The 22,326-nt window shown below is 40.1% G+C and overlaps 1 protein-coding gene across 5 annotated transcripts in view; it reads right to left on the bottom strand.

Annotated features, from left to right (window-relative positions):
* Nucleotides 1-917: 917 nt before the first annotated feature.
* RhoGAP18B (Rho GTPase activating protein at 18B) overlaps nt 918-22,326 on the bottom strand; it is a 31,123-nt gene continuing 9,714 nt past the window's right edge. Inside the window, exons 1-6 of one of the 5 annotated variants that reach the window (XM_070206750.1) lie at nt 16,361-18,807; nt 13,474-14,598; nt 7,199-7,373; nt 3,449-3,476; nt 2,899-3,393; nt 918-2,003 (exon numbers count right to left, since the gene is read on the bottom strand). In XM_070206750.1, coding sequence (XP_070062851.1) covers nt 1,820-2,003; nt 2,899-3,393; nt 3,449-3,476; nt 7,199-7,373; nt 13,474-14,598; nt 16,361-18,622 — 4,269 coding nt within the window. In that variant the 5' untranslated portion in view covers nt 18,623-18,807 and the 3' untranslated portion in view covers nt 918-1,819. Of the gene's footprint in view, nt 2,004-2,898; nt 3,394-3,448; nt 3,477-7,198; nt 7,374-13,473; nt 14,635-16,360; nt 18,808-22,326 lie in introns of those variants that run through there. The other 4 variants (XM_032439594.2, XM_070206747.1, XM_032439593.2 and 1 more) reach the window with 4 other exon arrangements.

The following is a 22,326-nucleotide window of genomic DNA, read 5'->3' as shown; positions in this document are numbered from 1 at the left end:
TAAGAATTTGAAATTTGTTTAAGAATGAATATTTATGCTACATATCAAGGGCTGAGGGCCGCGACTTTCTCCTCACTTTTCAAAATAATAATTATATTATTTCTGTTATTTAAATTTAAAGTAAATAATTACTTATAATAAGCTACTATATTAATTGAATAAAAATAAAATGTAAAATTTAATAAGAAATATTAAATAATATTATTATTAAAACATATCCTAAAAATCTTTGAAGCGCACTTTCCACCAAGTTGGGAAAATTTTGAAATACTTCTCAAGGGAATTTTAACAAAAATCATTGAAAATAATGTATAGTACAATATATATATTTTTTATTTAAAATTATTTAGTAGTTAAAGAAAAAACATCAAAACTTACCTGGAATATTTGAATCCATTTGAATGAATTATGAAAAAGAAAATGCCAGCCAGGAATCAGTCCATATCGCGTAGTCTAAGCTAAAGCTGAAGTCCATGTTTTCTAGTTTGAGTATTCGTTATTTAAATCTATGATAAACTTGAATTACGATTTTTAAAACCTTACTATTGAATTGAGCCGAATCGCTGTGAAGTCCAAACTTTAGTTTACTTTTTACTATAAACCGAACCCAAACCCAGTCGGCTTATAAAACTTGCATTTAACTAAACTAAATTCAATATGTGCCAAATTTTTGGTTTTAGATCTAATGTAGCCCGCAATTTCTATATGAAAATATTTACGACTAGCAATATTTTCAGCAGAACGGGCAATTTTATAAAATTAAGAATTATATATAGTCAAGTTGGGAACACAACCAGACTTAGAGCCAGAAAGTCGATTGAAGCCATGTGCTGGCAGTCGAGCTAACAGCAAATGTGTACTTTTTGAATTGGCAACAATATTTTTTTTAAAGATTTTATCTTACAATAAGCAAAAAGTTCTTAATTTTTTAAATACTTGTCAGATTTATTGAGATAGCAAACATTTTAAACATATGCATTTGTTAAACATATGCAACTCTTGTGGTTGTTGTTGTTGTTATTGTTATTTTGGCTTTTGCTGCTGTTCTCAAAACTAACCACAATGCTAGTTAATTGTATTATTTTTAGCATATATATGTATACAGTAAATGTACATAGCTAATTATATTAGAGACATTAAAAAAAAAAAACAAAAAAAAAGACACTACGGCGGCAAATCTTATCACATGACAGTTATGATATAATATATACATATACATATGCAATTATATATACGTATATGTGTGCATGTATATGTATTTGTTTTGATATATCGCTAATGAACATTATGCATAGATAATGCCTAGAGTATGCTTCTAAGTATTTGGTCACATTGTCAAAACCAAGGTAAAGATATAAAAAAAAAAAAATATGTAAATCAAGAATATATCTACGCATATTTGTATAATAATATATATACTTAATATGTGAGTCATGTGTGTGTATGTGTGTGTGTGTGTGTGGTGCGCCATAGCTAGCGTTCACTGTACGGCATATATCATATTGTACATGCGTCTAGTAATTAGCATTAACTTAGTCTACTGTCTTTTTGGTAAGTATTTTGCTTGTTTGCTGAATTCGACTACAAGAAATGTTCGGGTCTCGAACATTTTGTTTAACAATAAATAAACATTAAGATAAGCACAGAAAAAAAAAAAGAAGGTAGCAAGACACATAAAAAAAAAGAAAATAATTATTGCAATAATTGATTGAAAATGTGTATTAATATTAATTGAAAGCGCTTCTCCTATGCGGCGCACAATTTGTGTGATGTTTTCCTTGGAATTGTTGTCTGTTGCTTTGCCGTTGTATATATAGATTTAACAGACAAGTCGCTCATTAGCAGGACGAAATATACGGTCATAGTTCTCAATTAACACCTTGGCTAGCATATTCATTCGACCGATATCGAAATTGATATCGTTCGCAGCCAGCAAGCAGGGTCCCCAGACAATGGCCAGGTTTGAGGCAGGCATCCGGTTCGAGCTGCTCGACGCTGCAACGCTGTGTGAAGGCAGACAAAAAACAAAGGCTTCATTAATGCAAATCGAAGTAATTATCTATTGCTTCTTTGGTTTAACATTTCAGCAAACTAATTGGTTGATGCGCCTCGGCTGCTCTAATTATATATATACATCAATTAGACTATAAGCACTGTCAAGTCATCTGACTCCGAGTGCGGCCACGGATATCGAGCAGACATGCTGCTCTTTCTGGCCTCGGGCAGATGCTCACATTTTGGAAGCCTTGATGCCTAGTCCGAGACAATGTCTGTGCGTTCATGTAAATAAATTGTTAAATTAATAACCGAAATCTACAGAATTTATTGAATTTGTCGTATGTGCTGCATTCAGCTGCAGCTACTCATGTGGATTGTGAATTTAACGTGCAGTTTCTGTAAATTGCAGTCGAATTGCGGCTAATCGAGTTCATTGTAAATTTAACATGAAGTTTTATTTCCGATATCTGCGAGCTGCAGCGACTCGTGTTCATTGTAAATCTAACATGCTGTTTCTTTAAATTGCTGAGAAATCGAGTTACTCATGTTCGTTGTAAATTGAACATGAAATTTTACCAGATTGCTGCTACTCAAGCTCATTGTACATTTAACATGAAGTTCTATGGAGCTTGGAGCTGTGGCTCATCATGTTCATTGTAAATGTTACTCATGTTCATTGTAAAACTTATATGAAGTTTAATTTAATTGTAGTGCTGTCACAATTGCACGAAGTTTTAAAGTTTTTTAACAATGAAGTCGAGTGAAAGCAAAGCAATCTATCCTCATGATAACTATGCGGCACTTCGTATGTATTCCGTGCAGTTTTTTCTCTCTTTTTCGGCCTATTTTCTAATAACAGCTATGAGCTGTTTAAAGTTCACAATGAAGCTGGGCACTCACTTGGTCAAATGCTTGATGAGGAACCGGAGCGTAGAGCGATTCGGTTCGGGCATCTCATCGAAGGCCAAACGCATCCGCTCGATGGCGGCATCGTCGGTGAGACACCGTCCCAGTCGCTCGTAGGCCTCCTGTGTGATCAGCGGGGCGGGCAGCTCGCGAAAGAACTGCTTATGGAGGCTGGTTAGCGTGTGTATGTCATCAGTTTGCAGGCAGCGTGGATCGTAGAGGTGGGTCAGCTTGCGCTTCAGCTCATCGACGAGCAGCTTGTTGCCGCTCGCGCGATAGATGCCATCCTGTTCAATGCAGTCGGCACGCTCGATGTGGGCGCAAACATCGACAACGAAACGCGGCACATACGGATGGTCCGACATGTTTAGCTCCAGGGCGTTCAGACGGGCGCCAAACAGCGGATACTTGGACTGTTCATCCAAGCAGAGGCTATTCACTTGGCTGCGACGTGTGCGCGATTTCTTTTCGCTCTTGGGCGATCGATTGCTGCAAATGGGTGCGATTAGTTGGCTGATATATGTATATGATAAGTGATACTCACAGTCGAAACACATTGCTGTTGACTGCAACTGCAGCATGCAACGTGGTGCGGCATTCCCATTGGCAACAACATGAAAGGGAAACAAATCGCAAACGGGATTAGCATCAAATTGCACTTTTGTGAAGGCAGCTAAAAGCTTGGCCTACATTCTGCAAAGCGTCTATCCATCCCTCTCTCTCTCTCTCTCTCTCTCTCTCGCTGTCTAGCTCTATGTATCTCTCGTACTCCCTCTTTCTCTCGCACTCGCAGACCACCCACAACGATAATATTTATACTATCAGCAAACAACTCGGTTAGCTACCTGAATATCTACTGGCATTGGCGACTGCCATTCCCACTGCTATTGCGACTGCGACTGGGACTGCGATTTGTAGTTTTATATTATTTAACGCCTGCATTCGATACACCTTGTTTGGGCATGCGGGCGTTTTTGCATACGGAATCTCAGCGACTGGAATGGCAAGGCTGACAAAAAGTAATAATAAATAAATCCCAACTTCCAAGATTCCCCGCAGTGAATCATTTTGTCACTCACTGTAATTCCCCTGCATACAATGGAGAAACAGGTACAAAAAAGTGAAACCCGCGAGACTTTCATTAACTAAAACAGACGTAGCTACAAATTAAGAGAGTTGGAGCGAGACACAGATAGAGAGAGCGAAAGAGAGAGAGAGAGGCATAAGAAACCTGCCCTGCCCCCCGCCAACTCTGCGCTCCATTAACCAAACAATTCAAGCCGCATTCCATGATTCGAATTCGCATTCGCATTCGCATTTCCAAATTCCAATTCCATTCAAAGCTGTCTGTTTCTATATCTAACAGTGTGTGTGCGAGTGTGTGTGTGTGTGTGTGTGTGTGTGTGTGGGCGCATGTGCCGCCTTTTAAGGCCAAGCTGTTGGTTACCAATTTGGTGGGGAAACTTGGACTTGGCATTTATCAACGGGGCAGACATCGGGGCGCCCTGCCACACAGAGCGGGCCACCACGTAGCAGAGGCGTCTGTCAGCTCGCTTTAAGCCCGATCCAAGGCGCTTGTTAACTAGTTGCATGTTTTGACCCACAAAGCCAGCGAATTGGCTGGCAACCAGTTAATTAAAGCACATACTCGAGCAGCATATGTCAGCTATATACTTATATATATATAGCTCAAGTTTGCCTTAACTTCTTACAACATATTACACATATCCACATACCATACTTTCATACTTTCTGGCATAATTCATATATTTCGGATATAAGTAAAACTGCTTTCTGCCAGATTAGATCAGAAATTGGGCATGTTCATTGGAGCTTCTTTAACTAGCAATACTGGAGTTCTAGTTAAGATGAGACAATTATTTTAATGTCTAGACCAATATTAAGAATGGGAATAACTCAGCAGATCGTATTTGCCTCACTCGCTCTCTCTCTCTCTCTCTATCTGTCTCGCTCTCTCTCTCTCTCTCTGTGTCCGCCTCTCTCTCTTCCCCTCTCCATTTTTCTCCGTTTCTCTTCTTAAATGTATGAAAGACTTACCAGGGTTAAGTCAAATTGAACTATCTCTCTGTATTTCTCTCTCTCTCTCTCTCATGCTCTCTGTGCCACCTCTTTTTTATTTTCTTTTTTTTTTTATTTTCCGATTGACCCAAACGTTTTCATGGCTGTGAGTCAGGAATATATTTTTTAAAATACTTACAGTATGTCAATAAAGTGTTTTTACTAACAAAAAAAAACTAATTTTTTGGGTTTAGTTGAAAATAAATGTACCTAAAAGTGAGAATTTTTTTTCAATTCTAATTTATTTCGATTCTATATTTTTCCTAGAACTTAATGGCAAAAAGAATTGTTAAATAACATTACCCAAACATTTTATAAAATTAAAAAACTAAAAACATTCAAATTTTATGCTGTCAATAAAGTGTTTTTACACGAAACTTTATTACTAAATAACAATGTTAAAAAAACAGGAATATTTTTTTTTAATACTTTGTGTGGCTGCCATTAGCGTCACATACAGCCTGCAATCGCCGTTTCATTGAAACAATAAGGTTTTGTATGTATGTTTCTGGAATCTTCTGCCATTCTTCCAGTACAGCAGCTTTTAAATCAGTTTTTGATTTTGGACTCCGCTTTGCGACTTTTTTTTTCAAATATGACCACACATTTTCTATTGGATTCATATCTGGACTTTGTGGTGGAGTGTCTAACACCTTTCCACAGTTGTACAACAGCCAAACTCTTACCATATGAGCTTTATGCTTCGGGTCATTGTCCTGGTAAAATTTAAAAATTGGCTTATTGTCCTCATAGAATCCAAATTTCTGTGCACTACTGACGAGATGTGTCTGTAAAATGCTCAGATATTGTCTAGCATCCATGGTATTCTCAATGAAGGTCAAATCTCCTACACCCTTGCTCGAAATACACCCCCACACCATCACTGATAGTTTTCCGAATTTAACGGTTGGAATAATATTGCGGTTTTCCAACGCTGTTAGTGGCTTTCTCCAGACTCTGGATGGCCCATCGTTGTAGAATAGCATCATCTTGCTTTCGTCACAGAATATGACGTTACTCCAAAAATCGTTCGAACTATTTACATGGACTTGAGCGAACGATAGCCGCTTCAAAATATTCGCCGCCGATAGTAGAGGTTTTTTCCTGGCAACTCGTGATGTGTAGTCATTGGAATTCAGTAATTTTCGGACAGTTTCATGTAACACATCAACACCACTTTCTTCCTTGAACTCCTGAGCAATATCCCTAAGCGAAATTTGTGGATTTTTCTCAATTTTTCTCAGAATTTTTCGCTTATCTCTGTCAGAAATTTTGCAGGGTCGACCACATACTGGCTTTGCCTCTAGCCTATCTTCCTTATTGGCTCTGTTTAATATGTTGTATATCGTTGCTTTTGATAAATTAAACATATCAGCCAGTTCCGAGACTTGACGTCCCATCTGATGGTTATAATACACCAGCTGAGCGACTTCAAAAGTTGTTCTTTTTCCTGGCATTTTATTTTTCATAAAATTAAAGCAAAACGTTATAAATTGCAATAGAAAATGACAAGAAAAGTCGAAGACACAAGAGAAGCCAAAACGCATGGGCCCAAATCTAACGGGATCACCCAAAAGAGAACGGCAAAACAATTTACCGTAGCTGTAAAAACACTTTATTGACAGCATAAAATGTGAATGTTTTTAGTTTTTTAATTTTATAAAATGTTTGGGTAATGTTATTTAACAATTCTTTTTGCCATTAAGTTCTAGGAGAAATATAGAATCGAAATAAATTATAATTGAAAAAAAATTCTCACTTTTAGGTACATTTATTTTCAACTAAACCCAAAAAATTAGTTTTTTTTTGTTAGTAAAAACACTTTATTGACATACTGTATATCGAAAATGTTTGAACTTCATCTATGTAGGGTATTTCTCTCTCTCGATCTCTATCTGTTCTTTACTATTTTTAACTCTCTCCATCTCGCTCTCTTTCTTTCTAATGCAAACGTTTTCATTGACAACTGGATGGACATGCCACACGAAGTCAACTGGACCTGCATACAACTACGATTACTATGATTAGCTACTTTCTCTCCCCCGCTCCAACTACCCCTACCTATCCCTCTTTTAACCAGTACGCCTCTCTATCTTTCTTTTTAAATACTTAAACTGAGAGTTAAGAGCATTTAAGTAGAGCTAATCGAGAGTACTTTTTATCATAAGTATAGAGTAGTTAATTATTAAGTTGGAACACGGACAACCATACTTACATTTCATGCGCATGCGATTCTTGATGGACTTCTTGTCATCCTCGCCGGGCAGATCGACAAGATTGCCAATGGAGGCGCTCTTGAAGCGCTGCAATATGGTCGTCTGCTGGGACTGCTGCACCTCGTTGTCCTCCTGGATTTGCTGGGCACGCAGAATATCAGTCACTGGCACAATCTGGAAGCACAAGACACGCAACACGCACATAAATATTTAAGGAAACACAAACACAATTAAGCGCAACTGGCAAACTGATGCAAGATGCAATTACTATCAGATACATAGCAGGGCGTGGGCGGGCGGGGCGTTGGGATGTTGGGGCTTGTCTGGCATGCGATTGAGATACAATTTGAGCAATGGCTGCAAATTAATTGCAGCTTTTCGTGCTGCTGTCGCCCGGCTCTGATTTTATATCTGTATCTATAAACACATACATATATTTAACTGATGCTTGATGCTTGCTCAAGCTCAACACGATTTACGTGTCTGCTTTTTATTTTTCGTTGTTTTTTTTTTTTTTTTTTTTTATCAATTATTTGTTGTTGTCGTCTCGCCCAACGCTCACCGTTGTTAGTCGACGCTTCGATTTGCCTTTGCCAGTCATTTGTTATCTCTTGCCTGCGCGCACGCCCCGGATAACGCAAGAACAAAAAGAAATTAAAGCAAGAAAAACGAGAACGAAAACGAAAACGAAAACGAAAAAGAAAAGACACCCAAGTTGATAAGAAATTGAATTCGATTTGCTGGAAAAGCAAGAGCGACGCGTGCAATGCCAAACGCAAACGGTTAATGTGCCCAAGATAACAAAATGTAGAAAAGTGTTCGAGCATTTCACGATTTTGTTGTATTTATCGTCGTATCTATAGCCGTAAGTACTGTCCGATCCGATCCGATCCGATCCGTATCGCTGCCACTCTCCCACTCTGCCGCTCTCTTGACTCGCCTGGCGCTTTTCACAAGTATTTTCTGATATTTTCTTGCACATAATACAACTCGTCTCGGCTCGCCCGCTGCCTTTGGCATAAACAAAGCGACACCACCGCAAAACCTGTAGACGGCCGTCTGCCAGTACGCAACACAGCCCGGGGCAGCTGGCTAGAAACGATATCGAAATCTATATGCGTCCCGGCAGCCGCAGCCGCAGCAGCAAAATCAGCTGTAAACACGAGCACCACAAACAGCTTGGTGGCAGCTTGAGTTACTTGCACCGGGCGCGGTGGCGCGTCTGTGCCAGTCGTACGCACAACTTCATTTTGTTGTACACCCACACACAGTCAACATTAACGAGCTTGTTTAGCTAGACGAATAGATTTCGCATTCCAGGAACTTGGCCAAACAGCTGCTGTTCCGCTTGTGCCACAGCCAAATGTAAATATCATTTTTATAGAGCAACTGTCACGATTCAACGATAACAAATACCTATAAATACGATATCAAAAGAGAATACCCTACAAAACATGCATCTGTTTTCAACAGTTTCTACTTACATATCTTCCTTTAGGCAACTCTAATAAACAAGCGTAAGAGATGAGTCGAGAATCGGGATAAACACATATCATATAAGAACCAGACAGAACGCAGCGAAGACAGACAGATGGAACTTAATAGACATCTCTCATCGCTGTGCTGTCATGGAAAGAGCTTTACTTTCGATCTATGATATAGTTTTTATAATGTAGTAGTCCGATTGGAGCTAGCGTTGCAGATATGCTTAACATCTTGAATATCTTGTCAAACAGCAAAGTAGTTTACAAATATATGTATCTTTAAGCAATACTAGAGATTATAGAACTGTATGCGAGCTTTAGCTTATATAAGAAGTTTTCAACTCATTCTGGAAGTAATAGAACTATATGCTTTAAGCTTTAAGTCTGCAAGACTAGTTTTCGACTGATCAGGAATATATATCCTATATATCTACTTGATAATTGCAGATACCTGGCTCTAAATCTGTCTTATATATATGACAAACTTGACATGCTTATGTTATTCCATAGCTATGAAGTTACTCAGACTAAAGAATATCTCTATTGTGCCACTCAGGAATATATATATATATATATATATCCTTATAGATGGAATATATCTTTATGGCAATACAGGGTGTACACAAAAAGGAGCCACAATCCGCTTGCAATTATGTTATTTAATCCCATTGTAACTGTTTGTTTAAGCTGCGCTGTTTTTTCCTATTCTCTTTGCAAATTCTAAATTAAGCAATAAAAAGTGCCTTAGTCAGATGTGCCCGACTAAGAGATACCCTGTAGACAACTACGATCACCTACACGTTTATTTATTGATTGTTATACAATTTTAATAAGCCAAAATAAGAATCTTACTAAGAAACTACGAAAATAAAGAAATATATAATAATAACAATCTGCGTGCAGCCAGAATTAAATATCAATTGTGTTAAATAAAAACCCAAACTAATCGATTTCTTAAGAGGGAAGTCTTACGTTCTTTAAAAACTTCAAGACAGAGCAGAACAGATCTGATCAGCAATAGGATTGTGTATATACATTGTGGGATTGCGGATACGTTCCTCTGGCTGTTGCATACAGTCTCTATGCAACATTATACACCTTTCGAGCCATTTAATGGGTACAGGGTATAACAGCACTCGATTAAACTCTAATTTTATTTTGCTTAATTTGTTATTGTTGCTTTTGTTTGTTTGTGCATAAACAAAAAAGCAAATATTGCGTAGTTGCTGCTTGTGTTGTTGTTGTTGTTGTTGCTTTTGTTGTTGCTGTTGTTGCTGTTGTCATTGTTTTTGCAATTAGTGAGGCAGCTGCCGCTGAGCGCGCTTTTGGGCATGTTTAGAATATGCGCGGCATTAGTTGCGCTGATTTTGGCCAACAGCTCGCAAATTTACAAACTCGCACAAATGTATCTCTGGCTGTATACACATAATCATATGTATCTTTTGTAGCTTTTGCATTTGTATCTGTATCTGAATCTGTGCGGCAAACGAAAATAGAATATTAAATGCGCTGCACGAGCAATTTTTCCGCCCTTGTTATTGTTGTTATTTTTGCTTTGTTGAATTTATTTATTCTATTATTTATATATTTTTTTTAATATTTAATTGATTTAGCCTTGGCATGTGGCAACATCTGTATCTGTATCTGTATCTGTATCTGTATCTGTATCTGTATCTGTATCTGTATCTGTATCTGTATCTGTATCTGTATCTGTATCTGTATCTGTATCTGTATCTGTATCTGTATCTGTATCTGTATCTGTATCTGTATCTGTATCTGTATCTGTATCTGTATCTGTATCTGTATCTGTATCTGTATCTGTATCTGTATCTATCTGTATCTGTATCTGTATCTGTATCTGTATCTGTATCTGTATATGTATCTGTATCTGCATCTGTATATGTATCTGTATCTGCATCTGTATCTGATTCAGGAGCAATAACATAACTGAAAGTAAGGCGACATATTTGACCCGCTGGACTTTTTGTTTTACGCGTATTTTTAAAGTGTTATTTGCACATCTATTTTTTACAGGTATATTGCTTTAAGCGTTGCGGTTATCAACTGGGCCCTCATAAGATGTCTCATGGACACCGTGTTAATGGTGCCAAGAGATTGTCTATAAGCCACATATCCAATTGTTGCCAAGTGTCGAACTGTGTGTTGAATTAACATTGCGTAGGCAAAGTCAATGCAACACAATAGCCAAACATCCGCTCGGCTCAATGATATTGCAGCTAACCTTAGCTATATCTAAGCTCTATGCATACATACATGAGATGATTTCAAAACACAGCCCGTTCAAATTGAAGCCAAGCCATGAGCACTCGCAACAAATACTCAGTCAGGGCCAAACTTATCAGCAGTGTTTCTTGTTTTTTGCTTTATGCAAACATAAATGAGATTCAAAGAATTTGAATGCCCAATATATATTCCAATACATAATAATAATATATTGAAAAGTGTTTTTGTATTCCAATAAGGTACTATTCTTATTTGTACATATATTTTAGAAACCAATCTTTAAAATCTAATCAACAAAACAAATTCTAAAAATATGTTTTAAAAAATAAGTATAAAAAACGTATGCAAATATAAATTTATACATTTCGATAGAGCCAATCCGATAATGTTGGGTACGTGACATTGGTTTAGCCATAAAAATAAAATAAGAGCTCAGCTTTCGAGCATTGCGATAAGCAATATTTTAAGCAATTCCCAAGCTCTGCTCGTAATATCCGGCCCTTTTTTTATGGAAACCAAGGCCCGTTTTTTACGATAAAAATAACGAAAACTGAAAAAAAATGAAAAAATTTAGGGAAAATCCGCTCTGTCGACGGCTTACAAGAGGCGCAGCCCACCTATAATTATGTAAAAGGTGAGCACAGAACAAACCCCGGTCTCGAGCCCGCGGTTGAAGCAGAACTCGAACTCGAACTCAAACTCGAGTTTACAAAAATATTTGACTAATGATTAACCAATTAAATGCTGATAAATACGCTGGCGATGACGAGGCCGGCGCGCTGCTCCGCAGAGGGGTGCATGGGGCAGAAAATTAACGACAGCATAAAAATCAGAAACCGGTTCCCCAAAAGCTGTTGGCAAAAACCTAAAAACTTGCCGACTTGTGTATGCTAAAATAATTGTCGCTGATAGCAGAGCGGGGGGCGTTGGAGCGAGGGTCTCGCCGATGGAGACAAGAAGGAGTAGGAGAGTAGAAGGAGTAGAAGAGAGGAAGGGAACGATATGTGAATCAACTTTTGGGGTACCGAGTCTCTCAGTCAAATTCCATAGAATTTCTCATGCAGCGGCAAATGCAGCAAATGCAAAAGGGAAATAATAAAACAACAACAACAACAACAACAAATAAAATGCAAAGAAAAACGTGAGAGGCAAATAAATAAAAATACATTATGCAAAAGAAAAAAAAAAATACAAAATAAAATCAAAATAAAAACAACAACAGCATATGATATAAACAAAGCGCAATAAAATTACGACTAACGCGAAAAGCACAAGAACTTTCGAGTCGCCGACCAGAATACACTATCGTACAAAAACTTGAAATCCTACGGAGTATAGCTAATGATATGATTGCCTTAAAATAGCTTAGTTCTTGTTTGAATCGCCAATTATGTACGCATCTATTTATTTTCAAATACTTTTTAGTATAAGCCAAACGAACCCTATACAAAAACTTTTTGAAAAAAAAGCCAACATATTTTTAAAAGCTAAAAACTTTTGAGACATAGTCGCAAAGCATGAAAAGCTTGGACTTGACTTACTTTTTTTGACAATTGTCAATCTTGGTTAGGCAACAAATTTAGCCCGCACTTTCTATAAGAAAATATTTAGGACTTGCAATATTTTCAGTAGAACGGGCCACTATAATATATCAACAAAAATTCTACTCATAGTTAAACAAGCATATAAATTTGTCTAAATACTATACAAAATTGTAATAACAAATAAACTTGAAAAACTACACGTACCGATTTCGAATGAAACATAAGCAGTATTACGTCTCAAATTTCATATACTTTAATATATATTTCTAATATATATAATTAAAAATTTGTATCAACTAAATCAAATAGCTTATATATGTAAGATTAAGGCTAGAATTCATTTTTTTTATTAATAACTCAATTGGTTTTCCTCCCAATATGGTCAACAAATTGAACCCGAAAACCTATTGACTCCAGACACTTAAATATATTGATTTTTAAGTTCGAAAGTCTTTTATTTAAAAAGTATATATATTAATAATATACTTTAACAATATTATGCCATAATATTAGCGGCAAAACAATTCCAAATAATTTTCAATAAATTAAAAAATTGTTGTAACATTTTCTACTTCTCTTCTTTATTTTTTTTTTGTTGAATTTTTTATCGGAAAGGGCATTCGGAAAACTTAAGTGCATTTGTTCCCCTTTGCATTGTTTGCTGCTGTGTGTAAAATTGTATGCAAACGCCAAAACTGTAAAGTACCCGCGACTGAGGCTCTGGCGCGCCCCAGCAAACGGCACAAACTCAAAACAAACAAACATTCGAATCAACCGTTACACACATGCACACACACACACACACACACACACACACACACACTCACACACACACATATAGAGTGCTGGCAATTTGCAGCGTTTAATTGATGGGGCCGCAGCAAAAACAATGCAATTGCGGTTCCCATTGAATTGAGCAACTGGGTAAGGGGGTAAAGGGGATAAGAGAGAGAGAGAGAGAGAGAGAGGGAGAGAGAGTTGGGTTGCGCTCTTTACACTTACCATATCTTCCTCATCCTCACAACAGTTGACATCTTGGAGCTGCTCACGCCACGCCAGCACCGAGGTGGATACGAGCAGGCGGGCCCTGGAACGTACGCGCAGCTTGCGGCCGGCGCGTGCAGCGACGCCCCGTTTGGTGCTCGCTGCCGCTGCGAGAACGGCCAGAGCCCAATCTTCTTTCAGTGGATGCAGTATTTGATCCGATAGATCCTCGCTTTCAGCCTCGCAGCTGCAGCCGCTGTCATCGTTGCTGGGCGACATAGCTGCCGTTGCAGCTGCAGGCCCAAATGCAGTCGCCTTCGCAGTCGCTGTCAACGCTGACGCTGACGCTGACGCTATTGACGGCAGCGGCGGCGCCGGGCGTCGTATGCGCGTCATGAAGCGCTGGTGTATCTGCGAGCGCTGATAGTCGTAAAAGATGGCGCTATATTTCTGCGGCTCCTTGAGACTGTAGAAGATGCAAATGTTGCGCAGCAGCGGATGCGTCAGCGTCTGCGTTGCCGACGAAGTCGCTACATTCACATCTCTGCCGCTGCCAATGCTGCTGCTGCCGGCGCTGCTAATGGAGCCAAGCGTTGCCGTACTATTTGTCACTGTGCTGCCCACGCTAAGAGTCTCTGGGTGCTGCTCCCGCTGCTGCTGCTGCTGCTGCTGTTCGTCCGCTTTGGCAAACATGAACTCATCGTCCGTCTCCCAGGCGCCCTGATCCATGGACGCCGTTGGCGACGGCAGCGGCGACGCTGTTGGCGTCGCCTGCTTAGTCAGCTTGTGACGTGCGCCGGCAGCAAATGCTGCGGCTGCTTGCAGAGTTAACGTTTCGACATCGATGTCAACGTCGACGTCGACGTCTGCGTCATCATCGCTGCCCGCGTCGGGCGCTGCGATGATCTCAAAGTCTTCATCATTGCCGTCTGGCACTGGCTCCAGGGTTTTAAATTGCCATATGGTCTGATAAATGGACTCCTCCTCCTCTTCCTCCGCCTCCTCCTGTGCATGCTCTTGCTCATCCTCATTCTTCTGCCCAGCTGTCTCTTCCAGCGCATTGTTGTTGTTGGCATTCTCATGCTCATTGTCAATCTCATTTCGTGGCTTCGTAAGCGATGTGCTGGGATTACGCACCGGCACCTGAGGGGCGGGACGTCGCACTTTAATCACACAATTCTACAAATATTTAAAAACAAAAAAAAAAAAGAACTTTGTTGTCACAGCCGCACATTCCGAAGACACAGATTTATATAGACAACAGCAGCTTTTCCATAGATGATATCCAACAATTTGGGCTCACACACAACAACAAAAAATAGAAACAAGGAATTCGTTAAATGGTTTCTCTGGATTTGCACTTCACAGCCACAGAAAAAAAGATTCCAACTCGAATTTTTAGCATTGCACATGAATTACTCCAACTAGAATATGAAGAACTCGTTTGTTTTTATAATTCGTTACTCGTTTTGTTTTACTCGTTTGTTTTTGCAGACAAGTAGAATACGAGTATAGCGAGTGCGCTCTACGCAAACTCTTTTTCGAACTATCTTTATTAAACAGTCAGATTTCTGCCAGTTTTTGTTCACAATTTCATGGGCACTCGTTACCAATTATCACTAATATTTATAGGTAACTCTTGAATCTTTTCCTATCTAATTTTATTTGTGTGACTTCTTTTTGCTATTTCAATTTCCAATACGATTATTATTCCTTGCTGCTCGCCTTGCTACTCGCTGCATTATTATTAGAATTCACAGGAACTTTTAAACTTAACTCGTTACTTTTTCGATCAAATGTTGGGTATTATTTGCATGCATAATATCAATATAAAACACCTTGCAAAATAGTTTACCTTTATCGCTATCAATCTAATCTTTAACATGCGACATACAATTAAATCGTTTACTCGTTACATGCGCTTACAAAACGAGTACGCGTGATTACTCGTTACAGAGTAACTATTTTACACTCTTTCACACTATACTACACTATGCCATACAATACTTTACAATACTATTTTTAACGATGCTAAAGGATTTGTTTTTTTTATTAATTGATGAGCTTCGATAATGAAATTATTAAAAAAAAGTTTTTAAAAATGAATTTTCATAAAGAAAAATATTCTTATAGTTTTTTAAAATAGTGAATTAATTTTGTATCTGATAATCTGAACAAAAACTTAATACTTTATTCTCAATCTTGCACTTTAAATAGACTTCCAACTTAACGAGCCCAAAATAATTAGAAAAAAAATGGCATAAAAAATATACTTATGTATGTATGTCACGTATACAATTATACATGCATACATACATACATCTTTACATACATGTGCACATACTTGGAAGTTTATTCTCGCATGCGTATGTATTTTTGCATAATTATATATATATATAGATTTTTTTTATATTTTTGTTTATGCTTCTAATCAACTTTGTGTTTCTTTTATTTTTTTAAATTTATTTAATTTATCTAACCATCTTGGGTTGTGCCTAATGTTATTTAGTTTTAATACAAAAAGAAAATACACCGAAAAAAAAAAAAAAAAAAAAACAATTGTGTACTTTGGGTTTTTGTCTCGTTGTTGTTGTTTTTCTATTTGCTATTTGCTACAGTTTGCAGCTCGTTGCCAGCTCGCTCGCTCTTATTGTCTTTCGCTTTCTACTCTCTTTCACTCTGACTCCCTCTCGCGCTGCCTGTGGCGCTCGCTCGCTCACTCGCACACACAACTACCGTTGTATGTTTTTTATTTTTTTTTTTATATTAATTTACGCCTCAATTGCGGCTGGCAGTGAGCCCAAATTGTTGTTGTTGTTGTCGCTCGTTATTTGTATTATATTTTTTAAATTTTGTTGTAATTTGTAATTTGTTGTAAATCTGTTTGCTTGGAATGGCTATTGACCTGTTGTATTGTTTGTTGCAGTTGTTGCAGTTGTTGTTGTTGCTGCTGCTGACTGACATTATCATGCTCCTTGTTATTGTTGTTGTTGTTGGTGTTGTTATAATTGCTATTGTTTTCACTGTCGTCGCAGCTGGAGCGCTGAGCGTCGCCGCTTTGCTTGGGTGCCGCCATCAGCGCGCTGCTACTGACGCTGCCGACAACGACGCCGCTGCTGCTGCCACACACCGATCGCGTTTGTGACTCGCTCTCGCACTCTTTCTCACGCACGCACGCGCTCACGATCTCGCTCTCGCTCTGCTCAATTGTATCGCTAACGCTGCCGACACGCCATACGACCGCTACGTCGTCACTCGCTGGCGTCGCTGGCACAACTGCCAGCTCCAATGACGGCGGCCCCAATAGGCGTCGTCTTTGCCGTTGCCGTTGCCGTTGCCGTTGCCGCAGCGCTGACTCACGCTCAGCGCTGCTGTTGCTGTCGCTCTCGCAGAGCCGGCGATAGCGTCGCAGCCAGCGCTCAATAGCGACGCTGCGCAGTCGCTGTCGACGCTGGCTGCTATGCAAAAAGGCGCTCAGTAATTTGTCATAGCCAAAGAAGCAAATGACGCTGCGGTGCAGACTGGCCGCAAGCGCAGCGCTCTGCCATAGCTGAGGCAGCGATAGACGCCCTGCGAGCAGCGCTGCCGCTGCTATTGTTGTGGCCGCAGCCGCCTGCGTCGGCGCAGGCGCAACTGTTAATTCAAACGTTTCGGCTGCCGTTGCCTGCTCACTGACCGCCAACCCGCTGAGAAATTCGCAAACAAAGGCCGCATCGTGGCGCTCATTGATGCCGCAGCGACGTCGACGCCGATCGTTAAGCAGCGCCTCGCATTGAGGCGCTAATTGGGCTTCCAATTGATTGTCTAATTGGAAATGCTGCTGCTGCTGCTGCTCCCGCTTGGCCAGCAGCTTGCGCTTAAAATCGTTTACCAAACGCTGCTGCAGCGCAGGCTCTGCTGCTACTGCTGCTTCCTCGGCTACTGCCTCGTTGCGTCGCAGCATCACCGAATCTGTCTCTTGCTCCCGCTCCCGTTCCCGCTCTCGCTCTCGCTCGTAGGCAGGCGGTACGGCTTTGGGCTGTTGACAGCCGACGCCGCCGTTTGCATCCTCGTAGCTGTGCAGCTCGCGTCGCAGCGCGTTCATCCACTGGCATATGCTTTCATTTAAATAGAGCGCCGACGTTGACGTCGCTGCTGGCGTCGGCTGCTGTTCATCTTGACGCAGCAGGCGCATGCGCGAAATGCGCGGCTTTTTGCGTGCCAGATCCGTTACACTCTCTTCCTCTGGCTGCGACTCCGGTGCTGGCGCTGGCGTCGACGCCGCCTCAGACTCTGGCTGCGGCTCGCGTTCGGCCCGCAGCCTGCCATAGATATGCTGATCGCTGCGACTGCACTGCAGCTGACGCTTCAGCTCGCAGATGCGCTGCATATCGAACGTTTCCTGCGTCCGAAAAACTTCGTCCACATTGTGAATGATCTCCAGGGAGCCGCCGCTGCCGACGCCAGCCTTGGCAGCGCCGCCCTCCCTTTGAAACAGGCGACGCTGCAGCGAACCGGAGCGATTCAATTGCTTCAGCGAGCCAAAGAGACGCGTCAGCGTCGCAGCGCTCGACTTCGAGTAGTTTAGCAAAGTGCGCGATTTGCCAGACTTGGCAGAGGCAGCGGCCGAAGCAGCGGCAAAGGCTTGTGGCGGCAGCGAAAGCAGCGGCGGTGGCGGTGACGTTGGCAACTGGGGCTTCTCGTTAATTAGAGCTGATGTGGGCGTGGCACTTGTTGCACACTCACATTGTTCGCTGTCGCTGTAGATGCCGCGGCAGAGCTCACAAATGTTCTCATATATATTGCATTCGCTGCTGTTGGTTGGCGACGTCGACTGTGGCTGCGGCTGCGGCTGCGTCTGTTGTTGCAGCGCTGCGACGACGCTGCCGCTGACAATGCACTGACAGAAGTGACAGTAGCGACCTTGGGCTGCAAAGACGCCATAGCCGCAGCCGCGGCACAGATTTTCGTAGATCACCTCGCGGCGAAAGTATTTGCGCAGCTGCTGCGACGCTGCCGAAACGGGCAGATTCTCATAGATATGCTGCTGCTGCTGTTGGCGACTGCGCTTGCTGCGCAGCTGCGTGTATGTCGCCTCGTTCTGATTGGAAATGTGCTGCTTTTTGTTGTTGTCGCCGATTTCGCTGCTGTTGCGTTTGCTGCTTTTCATTTCCACTTGTTGCGGCATTTCGTTTTGCTTTGTCGGTTCGTTTACTCGCCGTCTCTCACTCTCCCTTCTTCTTTCTTTCTCTATCTTTCGCTCTTTCACTATCACACGCGTTTATCGCACTGTTTGTTATTATTATTATGCTGCATCATCGTTTATTATTTTTTTTATTTAAACAACGGCCACCAAAAATACAAGAAACAAAAAAAAAAAAAAACACAGTTTTCAATTCATTTTATCTATTATACGCTTTTAATTGATGCGAGGCAACTGTCAAATAGTCGCTCGCTCTTTATGTCGTTTTGCACTCGCTCTCTCCCTTGCACACATGCGCGCACGCGCTGTTATCTTTGTGACCCTTTCCTCCCGCATACACACACACACACACACGCACACGCACACAGAAGTGCAGAGAGCGATCATGTTAGTGTCGCTGCACTCTGCGTGTAAAGCGTGTACATACACACGCACATATATAATAAGTTAGCTGCTGCAGTCGCTGCCGCTGTCGCTGCTCAACAATTCTGACGCAGGCTCTCTGCGCTTAACCCTTAAGCTGTTACACGCGGTTAAAGCGACCTCAGCTTAAAATGTACGCTAACGATTTACTTTAAATAAATTTATAATTTAGATAATCTCAACAGCTTTTGATAGATAAGTAGAGGAGTGTAATAAAAAGTACTACAGAAGCTCACATAGATAAAATTTACCAAAAAAAAATACAATACAATAGAGGAATATGATTATTTGTATGTGGCATAAAAATAAATTACTGCGTTTTTTGCAGTGCTGCCCTCGTATTAATATTAACAAGCTGGCAACACGCTATTTGTCATATGTTCAACAATAAAATTATCTGCTAGCTAAATTGAAGAGTTGGGTGTCAATTTTGACATGCATTCATTTGAATATTCATAATTTATATTTAATTATAATATATTTAGCCCCACATAAGGGTTAAAATGAACAACTGCTGCCGCTGCTTCTGGAGACTCGCTGAGTTCGCCTTATATTACATACTTGAGCTGTTTGCTTGAGCGATGACTCAGAGCGGGGCAGCAAAGCATGTCGAGATGTCGCCCCCAAATGGCTTGGCCAACGGGTCCCGGGTTAGAGGGGCCTGCCGGGGCGTCACTCAAATTAAATGCCCCGACAGTGCGCAACAGCGCGGCGACCCTTGAGACACTGAGACACTGAGCAACTGAGAAGTTGAGAAACTGTGAAACTGGTTAAGGCTGACGTTGCGTAAGCGGCCGCTGGACTCGCCCTCGGCCTCACCTACGCCTCGTAGGTGCCGCTGTTCTAGGGCAATGGAATGTGGACTACCTGTCAGGTGCTTGGGACAAAGCCAAGGTGGATTAACAACTGTTTCGATCGATGCAAAGGCAATTGTTACGAGGTGAGAACAAATGTGGCATATAAATGTGGAAAAGTTGTATGTAGTTACATTATTTTTTATCAATCAATCAGCACTTAATCAGCAATCAATCATTTAGCAATCCAGAATCAATCAAGCGTGAATAAATAAATCATCAATCAAACAATCAGTCAATCATCAACTAATCCATCAATGAATCAGGAAAAATTCACCAATCAATCAAGCAATCAGTCATGAATTGAGTGAATGTCAGTATTTAATCAATCAATCAATCATTTACCAGTTTTCAGTCAATCATCTATGAGTCAAAAATCAACAATCATTTATCTTTTAATCATGGATCCATCAAGCATCTTTCAATAATAAATTAGTCCATAATATATCAATAATCAATCCATCAATCAATAAACTATTGATCAATAATTGATCAATCTATCAATCATAAGTCAATCAATCATATAACAATCATCAATAATTTATCAATCCTGAATCGATTCATCAATCATATATTAATAATCAGTCAAACAGTCAAATTTCTAACAATCATTAACTAAACAAATAATAAAGCATGAATCAATCATTCATCAATCTATCAAGCATTTCTCAAGCAGTCATCTATTCATCATGAGTAATTTTTCAGTAGTGAATCAATCCAGCAATCATCTATCAATTAACAAATCAAACAATCATCATTCAATGAACCAATCAATCAATCAGTCGATCGTCAGTCTATCAATCAATCATCAACTTGCATTCTCTAATGTGAGGCTTAAGAATACTATGCTGATTTCCGCTTACTCAAATCAGAGAATTGTATATAACATATATGTTATATATATTTCTTTTACATCTGAATCAATCAGGCTTACAATAACAGGAATATCAACAAGTTCTCACAATAAATAAATATTGTTTGTGCACATAAAATTTGGCATTGTGTTGTGAACTTTTGAACTTGCATACTTTTAGGCGGCAACGGCGGGTCAAGCGCGACTCGAACCTGTCAAATTGAAAGCCCAGGCTTGGCGACGTCTCTTTGAATGACACCTAACATATATGTACACATATATAGACAGAGATATCTGTGAGATAGGCTCTTTGAGCCTAGAAGTAACACGCTTATCTCGCAGAAGCCAAGCCAATTGACCTCGGTCTGCTAGCGCAGGCGAGAGAGAGAGAGAGGGAGAGAGAGAGTGGGAGAGAGAGAGAGAGGGTTTCATGTATGGAAATTAAAACAATTGAATTGACTATAAAAGTGAATCATCCATTCAAACATATATGAATACGTGTTTGAATGTTCACAATATATTCACATGTAAAACGGGGCTTGGCTTTTCTATATACTAAATACATATGTATGTGTATTTGTATGTATTTATATAGAGCTGTTGCCTATGCGTTTCGCTTGATTTCCATATAATGCTCTCCGATCTATTGCGGCATTCGGCAGCTCAGCTAAATTAATATATATATATATATATATATATATACGTGAACAATCATGCGATTTACTGCATTTGCAAATGAAATGAAAACGTTTTAATTTGTGTTTTTTTTTTTTTTTCGCTCACAATCTTATTTAAATATGCACAACAAAAATAATAACAACAACAAAAATAAAAAGCCAAAAAGAAGCACGTTATTTTTGTTTATGATAAGCGCAGAGCGCGGCGGAAAACGAAAACGAAATTGATTTCAAATTGGAATACTAATGTGTTCCAATTAGATTTTCCTTTGTACCGGTACCGTTGCCGGTCCTATAAGTCCAGCTGCGAGCGCGACGCGTTCGCGAATTTAACACAATATCAACTAAAATTGAAGTCAAGATGCCGCCGCGCATTTTCTTGGGTGGCGGTCGCTGTCGCTGTCGCTGTCGACGCCGACGCCAACGCCGACGCTGACGGCAACGTCAAAGCCGACGTCGACCCGGTCACCCAGCGGACGGCGCGGACGCTGCAAACACCATGCAACAAAATCACAAAAAAACAATAAAAAAAATTATTTATATCAAATAAATACTTAAAACTAGAATTTTATTGGGGATTGGGCCAAAAATCGTATTAAGGTATATATATACTGTACATATATAAACGAATTGAATATCAAAATATATGTATATATATAAATGTGCATGCATATATGCAGATGTATATGCAACAGGAAAATAAGTTTTTGTTGTCTAGTGTAAGCAACAGATCCACATTGGGGAGGCACAACTCAAAAGCCAAATGTGTGTAATGTACATGGACAACATGTGTCTGTCTGCGCATATGTGTGAGTGTGTGTGTGTGTGCGTGTGTGTGTGTGTGTGCGTGTGTGTGTTGGCATAAGGTGGGGGTGGGGTGTG

Source organism: Drosophila virilis, chromosome X (genome assembly GCF_030788295.1).
Source record: "Drosophila virilis strain 15010-1051.87 chromosome X, Dvir_AGI_RSII-ME, whole genome shotgun sequence".
NCBI classification, from domain to species: domain Eukaryota; kingdom Metazoa; phylum Arthropoda; class Insecta; order Diptera; family Drosophilidae; genus Drosophila; species Drosophila virilis.
Note: the sequence above shows the minus strand (reverse complement) of the source record. Positions and strands in the feature narration are given on the sequence as shown.